General features: G+C 27.6%; 1 protein-coding gene across 1 annotated transcript in view; it reads right to left on the bottom strand.

Moving 5' to 3' along the window:
- Positions 1-12,777, bottom strand: part of LOC110283343 (uncharacterized) — a 62,088-nt gene that overhangs the window by 12,686 nt on the left and 36,625 nt on the right. Inside the window, exons 3-5 of the mRNA XM_071181838.1 lie at positions 9,915-9,994; positions 8,050-8,112; positions 4,287-4,291 (exon numbers count right to left, since the gene is read on the bottom strand). Coding sequence (XP_071037939.1) covers positions 4,287-4,291; positions 8,050-8,112; positions 9,915-9,994 — 148 coding nt within the window. The remainder of the gene's footprint in view (positions 1-4,286; positions 4,292-8,049; positions 8,113-9,914; positions 9,995-12,777) is intronic.

Below are 12,777 nucleotides of genomic sequence, written 5' to 3'. Positions count from 1 at the left end.
ATGTCAGTGCTAAAGATAACCTTGGTAGAACACCTCTATTTTATGCTAATAGTAAAACGGTACTCGAGTTCTTAATTGCAAATAGTGCCGATAAAGTTACGGGTATGCAGCTCTTAATTGGGCTCTAATGAAGAAAACGCATGAAATTGTGTTGCCATCTATAAGAAAAGGCGTTCAAGTTGAAGATCGAAATAGTTAGAATGATACAAGAAAGCAAATATCTGCTCAATATGGTTCCCAGGAGAGAATTGTTTAATACTTCATAGGAACATATTCCTCTTAAATTACTTATGCAGTTGTGAAGGCCAGAAACGAATACGTTGAGGCTATTACTCGTGGAGTTGACGTGGGAATTAACATTTCTACAATCCTTTATCAGTCTTTATTTTTACCACGTTTATATAAACTTGCCTTCGTGTATGTCTGTTCGGGTGGAATTTTGTAATCGATTTTAAACTAACTTCCCGACTAGCTACAATCTTCAAATTTGGCACATAGTTCAGAATTGGATGACAATGCATGAAAATGAAGAGAAAAAAGGCATACAAAGTAAAATAAAATTAAAATTCAAAAAAAAATATTTTTGAGGTTGTCTTTTGTTGTCGATTCCATTATTTCAAATTGGTATTACATGTCAGGTGAAAAGATTTTTATTGTCGGAGTATTTTTATTGGCTGAAAAATCACGTGGTCTGATCCAGTTTTTCCTCTTTCATTTCCAGATTGTTTTGGTTGTCATCAGCATAAAACTAATGAAAGTCGTAAAGGTATTGTTTTTCTATAAAGATTTTCGTATCCCTAATTTAAAATGAAAGTTCTATTATTTTAGTAGTGGTCTTGTAGTAGTCTTGACTACTCTTGACTAAGGAAAATAGTCTAAATAAAAATATACATTTTCAGAAACCACGTTTTTTGTAGTGAAGAATAAATTTCATGCGCCCCACGTTTTTCGTTTTTAATTTTTTTTAATTATTATTCTCCACTACAAAAACGTGGTTTTTAAAAATATTATTTTTTATTTTGAATTTTATAGATTTAAGCGGATTTTGCCAATATTAAAAATTACATCTTCTGCGCAATTATAGATACGATTCTTCATTTTCTATTTCATTTGACTTTTGATTAAACAAATGATTGAATTAGAACTAATTAAAGACATGTCGGCAAATTCCCTATTACAGTGTCTTGTGAAATAAGAAAGAAAACTGCTATGCTTTTAATATCTCAAAGTTTTAATGTTGAGTGTTTAATTAACTCCAACCATTCTACTCAAACTTTGCTGTCACTAAAGGTTTTAAAAAGCTGTTTATATATTTTACAATTTTGTTAAACTAATGAAATTGTTTTTGTTACCATTAAATACTTAGATCAAAACACCTCTTTGCACTATACAACTACTATTAGGAATAAAAACATTTTGGATCATTTCTTATATTATTCTGTAATAATGTAATAGACCGAACCTTAACTTCAAATTTAGTAAACAAACTATGCAATGCAGGATAAAGGATATTTATACTCCTACGTTTATTTTTGATATCTTCTTAAACTGCATGAATTTCTTCAGAGTCTAAGTGCTGCTAACTGACCTGCAAGTGATAAAATTTTGTTTTATTTTTAAATGATATTTGTCTTTATAAATCCTTTCCGTAATTAAAGTTAATTTGACTCTGTTTTTACATGACATGTTTTTACAGTAAATTCTGTTTATTCATGTTGCTATTCTTTCATGTTAATACAATATTGAAGATGTCATTATTTATGCACATTGTTATTATTTATGTATAATGTTATTATTTATGTGAAATGTTATTATTCATGTTGTTTATCCATGTTTTTATTAAATATGATCTTCTTGCTATTATGCTGGGGGTCAGTGCTTCTAGATTTCAAAAAGAAGTTCTTCAAGTTTTTAACAATACAAGGTCTTAACAAAATACAAATTCTGTTAAGAAAAAAGTACAAAAAAAACCATTGTAAGTTGACCATTAGTGATTCATTACTGTATTGGTCATATTAGATAGTTGGTTGAATTGTAGAGAGGGATGAATCATTGTTTTTTGTTTTGTTTTTTTGTTAATAAAACTTTATAAATTATTTCCGTCCTGTATTTTAAATATAATTCATGTATTATATATTGCCAATAAAGATATAGATAAATATGCTAATTAATTTTTAACGTGGCTTCATTGTTTTATTCAGCATTTATCTAGAGGAAATTAAATTAAATACCTGAATGTACTCATTTTGATACATAAATGTGATAGCTAACTGATTAATTTAAAAATGAGATCTGCATACTTTGTTGTTATACCTACCATTGAGGGAGTGAATCGAAACTAATGGCATTAAATTAAAGATTAGATGAGGCTTTTAATTATTTATTCTATTTCATTTACTACTACTTATTTAAAATGAATATCATGCAAGCATGCTCAAAACTACTGTGGAGTAGTAACGTTAAAATTAAAGGGAAAGCAAAAGCAATTCTGACACATTAAACATACTTTTATTCAAGCGACCACTTATTATATTATTGTCATCAATTAATAAATGTCCCTAAAATGTCATTTATCTACTTCTACATTGTAAAAAATTCCGAATTAAATTACAGTACAAAATACCTGCAGTCAGATTGCCGGTACTGTTTACAGTAGAGTCCCTTTTCAACGGAATTTGCGGAAGAAAATATCTAATATACAGTAATTTTTACAGTGATAATAGCCGCAAATTCACTGACATACTCTAAATAAATAAATATAACTGTAAAAATTACGGTATAATATTTTAGGGTAAAAATGGATTTTATACACACAAAATACCGGAAATTGATCCGGAATTTTTTAAAGTATACCACTAAGCTCTTTATATAGGATAAGATATTACGACCTGGTTTGATAAGCTATTACAGTACAATTTGATTTGGAATATTATGCGTTGTATGTGTGAAGACATACACGATTCTACTATGTCTTACTATTGAAACATAATATACGAATTATCTGTTTTGTTGTGAATTCAGTTGTCATAGTATTTCAGAAGTGATTTAAAACTATTCTTTTAAAGCGATAGATAATAAATTACGAACACAAATGTTCAGAAACTGCCTAAGTATTTAATATGAAAGAAAAATTTAGTTAGATTAAATGGAATAAAATTAATCTTTAACCAAACATAAATTTGTTCATGATATTTTTCTTCAGACATTTTGCAATACTAATCTTTCTGACTGCATTTAAAGTGTTTGAATTGATTTGCATTTTGAGTTGATTAATTAGTGGTACTTCATTGTATCTAGAATTTAAATTTTAAAAACTGTCTTTCTCAGTCCTGTCCTAAATGCGTAGAGAACCTAAACAGAGTATCTAAAAATATTATATTTTGTGTTTAGACATCGAGAAAGATTCTTGTTAATTGAACCGAAACTATAGTAAGTCAATTTATATACCTTGATTTGTGCTTTATTTACGTTAGTTCGCTTTATTGTTACGTTTAACAAAGTATACCCTACACTGTAAACAATTCCAGAAGAAATTGCGAAGTAAAATGCTAGTACTTTTAATACATCCTCCCTAAAATTCATTTTACCGTGAAATCTTTTATATCGTAAAATTCATTTGCACAGTATTATTCATTTAATTAGAGTAAGTCAATGATTTTACGGTTTTATGATGATGATTTTATGATTTTGAATAATCACTGTGAAAATTACAGTATATCGGAATTTTTGATCAGTAATATGTTCCAGTAAAAATGAATTTTACGGTAAAGAGTACCAGCACCATTTTTAACGTCATTTGATCTGACAACAGTGTAAGCTCATTTGTCTCATAAAAATTACGCAACAAAGTTGCAGCAACTTGTCATAAATATATGCATAGTTTGTGATTGACCATAAAACAATTAAAACAAAAAAAAAATTTATTTGAAGAAAATATAATTTTCTGTATCTTGTTTTAATTTTATAAAATTTTAGCGGTAAGATTTTTCTTAAGCTACTTAAGTAAGTCAAAATAAAATTAGTGAAAATAAATTGTTAAAAAGAAATCTATAAAAATCGAAAAGATGAATTTATCTGCTAAATGCATAAAATATTTCGAAATCGCATAATTTTATTTGTAAATTCGTGACGACTTAAATATCTCCATGGTAACGAACAGCTCTTTTTCTGATTTGGCTTAGTTATCAGCCTTTAACCCTTTTTTAGCCTTTATCTTATCGAACATTAAGCATTCCATTCTAAAATTGTTTGATTGATTGTCCACGCGTATTAAAAAAATATCTTACCTAAGCTGTAAAGGGTATCAGATACTATTTTATGTTTTATATTCTGCTCGCATCTTACAGACGCAGATCTAGTTTAACATCATCCAGGTATAAAAATTTAATTTTGAATTTCATTATAATCAGTATTCTGCCAAAAATACTTCATTAAGAAGTATATTTTGGATATTTTTAATCTGAAAATTGAGATGAATGATATCATTGTCTCATTTTCATTATTAAGAAATGTGTAGTTACGCAATGGTACATCACACACATTTGAGATATTTCTTTAAAATACAAAAATAAACAAATGATTGTTTAAATTCTAGTCAGTCTAATTGCTTAAAAATAATTAAATGTACCTAATTAATATATATTTTTCGTGTGTGGCACCACATGAAGTATTTCAATATCTATGGGCAACATTATAGTTATTATTCATAAAAAATTTAAATTTAAAAATTTAAATTCATATTTAAGTAGTATTGAGCAGTTAGTTATACGTTTAGGATTTATTTACAATAATTTTGTATTTTTAAGGAACTAAAATCTTAGTTACGATTTAAATTTATTTCTCATCCTTTCTAAAATGGCTGTAGAAATTCAAAACATAAACGGTGCTTTAATGCCGAATACATGCAAATTAAAGAGACTGAAAAAAATTGCGTATTTCGTAATCTGACAAACTTTTTACGTAATTATTTTAAATCATTTTTAAAAGATGCCAATAAATGGAAATACATTTGATATCGATAATGACTTTATATATTACATTTTGTGTTTAATTCTTTATTTTTCGTGAATTTTTATTTTCTATTTTTTGCGGAATGTTTTATTTTAAATTTTTTACTTAATTTTTTCGATTTTCGTTACAATAAATATAACGATATTTATCAGCTTCAAGATCTTATTTAGAACTTCTCCTTTACTAATTTAAACTTCGAAATTCTTTACTTCGATCTTATGAAAGCAAAAGGAGTAAAATTTCACTGAATTAAAAGAAAAATTTGGATATCTTTGGATTACAAAACCCTATTTTGATATGTTTAAATTTCATAACATAATAGAGAATTTTAAAAAATTTTCCATAAAAAGGCTTTAACCTAAATAAAAACTATAAATGTAGTAAAACTCTAAGTAGAACTATTTTTAATTATAATGATTTTATCAAAATTTAGAGAAGATTGATCAATCCGATAATGAATATCACTGTGACGAAGATAACTATTTTGAATTTGTTGATAAACTTCATAAATGTATTATTACTAGTAATTTAAATATTATACAAAATTTAGAACTAAGAAATTTACTATGTTAAAAGGCACAACATTTAGACCGATTTACCATACATCAATTAATAGATTTCTGGAATAATTCCTTAATTTGCTTAAAGATATCAAATAGATACTCTTTACTTTCAGTTATCGTAAGAGAAAATAAATTAGGTATTTCTTTTAATATTTTAAAAGCTTTATTTTAATAATAAGGAAAATTTAAGTAACAGTGACAATTCAGTAACTTTTTACTAAAATTTAATTAGCAATTAAGCAACAACCAAGGAATTTTGTAATTACCCCTATAGATAAGGATAACAATAATTATTGAATCTTCTGTAAAATATTCCTAATAAACTTTAAAATAAGGAGTTTTATAATAAGCAATATTTTTCCAACTACTGAAATAAAATTATAAGCAATATTATTAAAGATAATAGTTTTTCTTGGATTATCAATAATAGGCAACCTATTTTAGAATTAAACAAAATAAAATTAATTCTATTGCTACTTTTGTTTTCCAATATTTCTTCAATAGCATTCACCTTTCCGAAATAAAAGATGTTCTTTTGACTTAATAGCATGATCATAAAAAATATATTTAATTGTCATTTTGATTGATGGCAAATTTCAATTACTATTTTTCTTTTTTATAATTATCTATACAATGAAAAACATTTTTTGTTTAAATGCGTGAAATACCATAAGGATCTAATTTTTCATCACTTCTAGCTATCTTAATTTTGTACTGCAATTAAAAAATTATATCCTAAGTATTAAATTTGTTTTTAGATTTATTGATGATTTTATTACTTTTAATTTTCAAGATTATACAATTTTTTTAAGTAATATTTACCCCGAGGAATTAATCTTGCTTCATTATTATTACAATTACATTAGTTATAATTTTTAGGATTTAAGTATCAATAAAGAAGAATAAATATTCTAAATATAAATATATATTTTTAAGAACTACGTTTTTTGTAGTGAAGAATAATAATTAAAAAATAATTATTTAAAAAAAAAATATAAAATAACAATTAAAAAATAAAAAAAGTATAATTTAAAATAAAAAAATTCAAAATAAAAAAGAATATTTTTAAACTGATTTTTCAGCCAATAAAAATACTCCGACAATAAAACACTTTTCGCCTGACATGTGACTCTAATTTGAAATAATCGAATCGACAACAAAAGACAATCGCGAAAATATTAATTTTTTTTTAAATTTTAATTTTATTTTACTTTGTCTTCTTTCTCTTCATTTTCATACATTATCATCCAATTCTGAACTATGTGCCAAATTTGAAGTTTGTGGCTAGTCGGGAAGTTAGTTTAAAATCGATTACAAAATTCCACCCAGACAGACATACACGAAGGCAAGTTAATATAAACGTTGTAAAATATCTACATTGCTGACTTTTGCGATTAAAGAAATGATTTTAAATTTAACTGCATGGAATTGTAATGTTACTAAAAGCATTTATTTAAATACCATTTTTAATCAAATGATTAGAAATTTAAGAATTTGTACTACTGTTTATTTGTCCAAAAAAAACAAATAGTCGGACTCCTCCAAAATTTGATTAAAAAAAAACAATGGATATCTAAATGATAAAATTGAGATCTATATTAAATCATTGCTGTAATCATGTGTTATAAATATTAATGAATATATTAAAAATTTATCTACTAAAATTTTCTTTATTTTTATCAAGGACAAATTCGTGGGTAAAAATCTTCTATTATTTAATAAAGAATTTTTTCAATAAAATATTTTTTTTCAATTAATGTTAATAATTTTTCTAAACAATATTGGTATTTAAATTTTGTAAATAAAATTCCACCTTAATAATTAGAAATTTTGAATTAACCAGTATAATATTATTACCTTGCTTACATCCATTTTCGGGCTAATCCAAGGTAACTGACAAATCGAACTTGCGCTTCTATACTTCTTGCTTAAACTATACTTCTATACTAACTTGCATGGTGTACAATGCCAGATCTACTTTTTTTTTAAATAAAATAAAAAAAATGAAAAATTTCCTCAGTTTTTCAAATTCCTCGTCAACTAGGAAATGGAAGTAGTTACTTTGTCCCTTTGACAATATTTCGTTGGATCATATACTGGAAAATGTTTTCGCAAAAAAAGAAAGAAAAAAAAAGTTCCATGGCATTTGAATACCTAGTTTTATAATGTGTTACTATATATTCTTTTAGATAGACAGTTGATACAGGAGTGCAAATTGTCTATTATCCCCTCCCCTGTTTTTAAAGAAAATTTTCAGTGAATGAGCACGCTGCTATATTTTATCGAACTCTTATTCATTTATTCTAATTTCTTATAAAGTTCAGAACGAAAGAAGTGAGCACCCTGAATAACTTTTTACCTGATCATCTATTCTTCAACCAGTTAAATCCAATTTTAATTGTTCGAAGGCTATTAGCTTTTAACACGATAATTAATTAGAGCAGACCAGGGCTCGAAAAAATTCAGAAATTTTTACCCGTCCTCAAGGACGGCTTGCTCAACAATGTACCCGTCCTCCTGTGAAACTAGCCTGCAGCATCTAAATAAGTAAAAATATAATTTTCACTTATTTATTACAAAAATTTCTATAAATTTCACAATGAATTAGTAGTTACTAGGATTACAAATACTAGGATTACATTATACAGTAATAAAATAAATACTAGGTTACTAATAGTAACCTAGTATTTCTTTTATGAAATAATTTATTTCTTTTATGAAATAAATTAAAGGACAAAGGTCAAGTTATCTGGAATGTCAATTTAACCGAGGGTACTGCATTTTTTAAATGAATCAAATATGACGTTTGTCAGTTCCACAATCAAGCCAATGATTTACAGAGGTTTCTGCACAGAAATCAGAAAGGGGTTTCCATTTAGGTAGATTTTCCTAATTCTGTTTAACGCTTCTTCTTTATCAAACTGCACCATATGCAGTATGTTGCTGCAATGTGGATCATTTTGCTGCATTAGGTCTTTATAAACAGCTTGGACTCGGAGAGCTGAAATTTTCTGGTGCTAAACGATCTTAATTCTTAATGACACCCATTCTTGAGAAAAATTTTCTTTATCTACTACTTCTAAAAAGATTGTAAGATAGCAAAAATTGAAAATGTATCTCGAACATTAACGGGAAAATGGCCGTCCGCACGGACGTCGGATTCGAGAAATTTATTATCTGGGAATTTTTATCTGGGAACGCTGGGAATTTTTGAGCGCCGAGGACGGGCGGGCGGGTGGTTTTTCAAGCCCCTTGAGCAGACCATATTTTTAAATTACAAAATCCGACACAAAATCGTAATTTCTATGAATGAGCACAAAATTTTTTTCACGACGAGTTTGGACTCTTGGTATAGGCTTTATCTGCAATCTGGAAAATATGGTCCCAATGGCTTAGGCTCGAGAGCAGTCGTAAATTTAGACACTTTAATGTTAATTTCTTTCTTTTTTGTTAGGGGGGACAACGTAGTTAGCCTTAACCCAAGAACCAAATAAGAGAATTGAAAAATTTTTAACGCAATTATAAAAACTCGTTTACAAAATGCTAATACCACATAAAAAAAATTAATTTTTAAAAATTATTTATTATTGTTTCTTAATTTACTTAATATTAGGCATTATTTCTAAATTTGTAATTTTAATTGACAAATTGCAAAATTTAAAACAAATCGATCGAACAGTTTCAGAGATATCTAATTTTAAATAGTCGTCTATTCAAAAATTTAGTTTTTCGTTTGTGCCACCTTACTTCTCGTTTTCTATAAATGAATAAATAACAAAATATAAAATTTTAAATAAATTTGTCTTGTGGTTAAGTTATCTAATTTAGAAAATTCGCATATTCAAAAATTTAGTTTTATGACTTCTTACTGCTTATTTTCTGAAAATGAATAAATAGAAGTCGTTCGTGAAAATTTTCAAATTTCTTAAGAATGTGTTCCTAAATAATTTTTGACACGTTCTAGGAGTTTTAGACAAATTTGTTAACACATTTGTATACTTTACGGTATAGTAGAAGTAAAAAGAGCAAGTGCTTTAAAAAAGTATGAGTTACATATGAAAATCAATTTGAAAAACTAGTTTCGGATATTTCAATTAAAACAAAATAGAAATTAAAGGATAAATTCATTTCATGACTTTATTATATATTAAAAACAAAATGAGAAAGTATATAATAATCGATTTATTATAGAAACTATATAAAGAAGGTAATAGTTAAAAATACTTGATCGACTTGAATGTATAAAAAGTGGATTGAAAAGAGATAAGAAACCGTTCTTGTTAATATTATTTAGGTTTCAAATAAAAACCTGAAACTGAATTTATCAAGCTGTTTTAAAACTTAAAGCAAACACATAAAATAGATGAAAGTAAATCGTTAATAAATCTTGAGAATATGGTATTTTTCACCAAACCTTTTGACTTTCATACATAAAATTATGTTATTTTTGTAATATTTAGTAATTTAGAAAATATTTTGAAATTAATTTTATTCTTTATAGAGACCAAATAGTGCTGATATTGAATTAACTCTTAGATGGATGAAGGAAGGCAATGCAACTAAGTGGGAAATCTTTTGAAGAAGAAAAGCTTTTACAAAACAAGTTAGAAGGAAAGTCTCAAGCTAAAAATGATCTTTCCATACAGTAGAAAATTAAAAGTAGCTAATTTAGAAATCAGTAAAGAAAATTTCATATCAGTGAATCAAAATACCAGTGATGCAAGATCTATTCGCCTTGATAAGTTCATTTATCCCAGTGTTTATCAGTTAGCACAATTCTCATCTAGAGTTTATGAAGAAGAAAAATATTTAGAAACATTAGAACAAGATTGGGTTTTATTAAACACTGCGAAAAACCGAAAAGACGGTTATATTGGAGCAGCATACTGGAATCCCGATCACCAACAAGTTGTAATTGCACACAAAGGTACAAATCCAAAGAACGTGAAAGATCTTTGGACTGATTATGAAGGTATATTATCGAATAAATATACTTCTCAAATGAGCTCTGCAATTACTTTTTCCTATAAAATTGCAGTTGAAGTGGAAGAGTTCAATAGAAAACAATCAGCGAACTTGACTCTGTCTATTACTGGACATTCATTAGGAGGTTGGTTAGCACAGATCACTACTTTTTCTACTGAATACCTTACAAAAGGCGAGAGTGACTTTTTTGTAAAAAGCAGAAACGAAGGTTTTCACACGCATACAGTAGTCTTTGACAGTCCTGGTTGCAAAGAGATGTTGTTGAAAATGGAAAGTGACTTTGATGTACGCTACAGCGGTAAAGCCCATTCATCATCGTTCTTGGATGTCACAATTTACCTATCCGCACCAAATTTGGTGAATACTCTTCACTCACATCTTAACGTTGGTAACTTGTACCGGGTATTTATAGAAAATATGCCCCACAGATCATCTAGTTGGGATTTTTTTCAATACACAATGGAATCTCACAATATGAACAACATTAAAAATTCTTTATTATGCAGTTCGGAAAAAAAGACAATGAAGGTCATAGACTGGCCATTAGTAGAAGAAGGATTAGGTGGAATAATAGTTGAAAAAATATTTAATATATTTTCAACGAGCACCAACGAATATGAACATTTTCATAAATTAGCCAATTGTACTAACTGCTATAATCCACCTCCTGAGGATAGCGAATATTGTACTCTTCGTTACCAAGTTCAAAGTGTTGAAAAAGGAGAATGTAGTGCTAATATTTTCACACAGCCGGAGTTTGAATTTCTAGATGGTTGCCGCAGGTTAAAGCAATTTTCGATGCTTTCTAACGCTGATGACTTATTTTCTTCTCTTGATACAAAAACAAAAGGAGTATTGAATGCAAATATAATTGAAGAAATATTGCAAGGTTTAGAAATGAAACAGGGGGAAGGAAGAGGTTTCATCAAATACGGGATTGGAGAAAAACTTCAAAAATTGATTATTTGTGTCAAAAGCGCTTTGTCTGTTTTTCCAACTATACACCATGAAATAAAATCTAAATTAGATAATCAGGATGCTTTTAATGATGTTTACAGAAAACAGTCTCTGGATTATCTTCTGTCAATTGAATATATTGAATTTAAACAGTCTACAATAGATTTTGATGGTTTCTTAAAAGACTCAAACTTGCAATTTTTACATCTTATATTTAAAGTCCATCCTATAGTAGCAATTAAAAAAATACATAAAGTTCTGAAAAAGACAAAAAATGAGTATCAAACCTTTTTTCTCTGTCTGAAGCAGCTTCTAAATTTAGAGCAGTTTTTTCCGTTGAATAAATTTGTAAAGCAATCGGATAAGGACGTTTCTATGCTATTCGTGGTTGAATATAACAGTGAATCAGTGGTGAACAGAGAAGAACTATCAAAAACTTATTTTAAAGAATTATTTAGGGCTTTCGAAGATAAACCGAAGTATAAGTTTATTTTAGTTTCTCAAAGGATTTATGATTTAAAATTTTGTTTTGGAAATAAGAATAATTTTAATTGTGAAATAAGGGATGATAAAAAAATTAAACTTGATGACTTAACCTATGATTCTCAAAAGCAACTCTTAGAGAAGAAAATTTACTTTCAAGGGAGAAAGATAAGCTTGGGTAAATTAATAACAAGTGAGTCATCACACCTGGTAGATGAAGAAACATTATCTAAACTTATCAACAATGAAGCGATAGAGGTAGGAAAAACGCTTCCAGATTTGGGTGATATTGAGAGTTACTATATTGATCGCATTTTTAAACTGCCAAAAATTAACAAATACATTAAAAATGATACCAAATTTTACCTTACTTATAATGGTCGGATTGATCCATCTCAACTTGCACAGAATCAGGATATATTGCTGATTTCTTATTCCAGAAGCGATTTTGATAAACTTTGTATTGAGTATGAGAACCGTAATATTCATTGGTTAAAAGAGGAAGATGAACGATTTATGTGGCAAAATTCTCGGGGTGCTACATCGAGATTGCGCAGGTATTTAGACACAGGTGACGGTTATGAATGTCGTGAATTGGATGAGCGAATAGTAGTTATAAGTTCAGTGTCTGGTGCGGGGAAATCAACTGTATTGACTAAATTAGCTCAAAATATGAAAAACAAAGATGCCACCCTTTGGGTTGTGAGAATTAACTTGAATGATTATACAGGAAAGCTAGCAAATGTCAATTCTCATAACGATAAGGACACAATTTTTA

This window comes from Parasteatoda tepidariorum, chromosome 6 (assembly GCF_043381705.1).
Source record: "Parasteatoda tepidariorum isolate YZ-2023 chromosome 6, CAS_Ptep_4.0, whole genome shotgun sequence".
In the NCBI taxonomy this organism is placed as follows: Eukaryota; Metazoa; Arthropoda; class Arachnida; order Araneae; family Theridiidae; genus Parasteatoda; species Parasteatoda tepidariorum.
The sequence above is the reverse complement of the archived record's forward strand: the minus strand, read 5'-3'. Positions and strand labels throughout refer to the sequence as shown.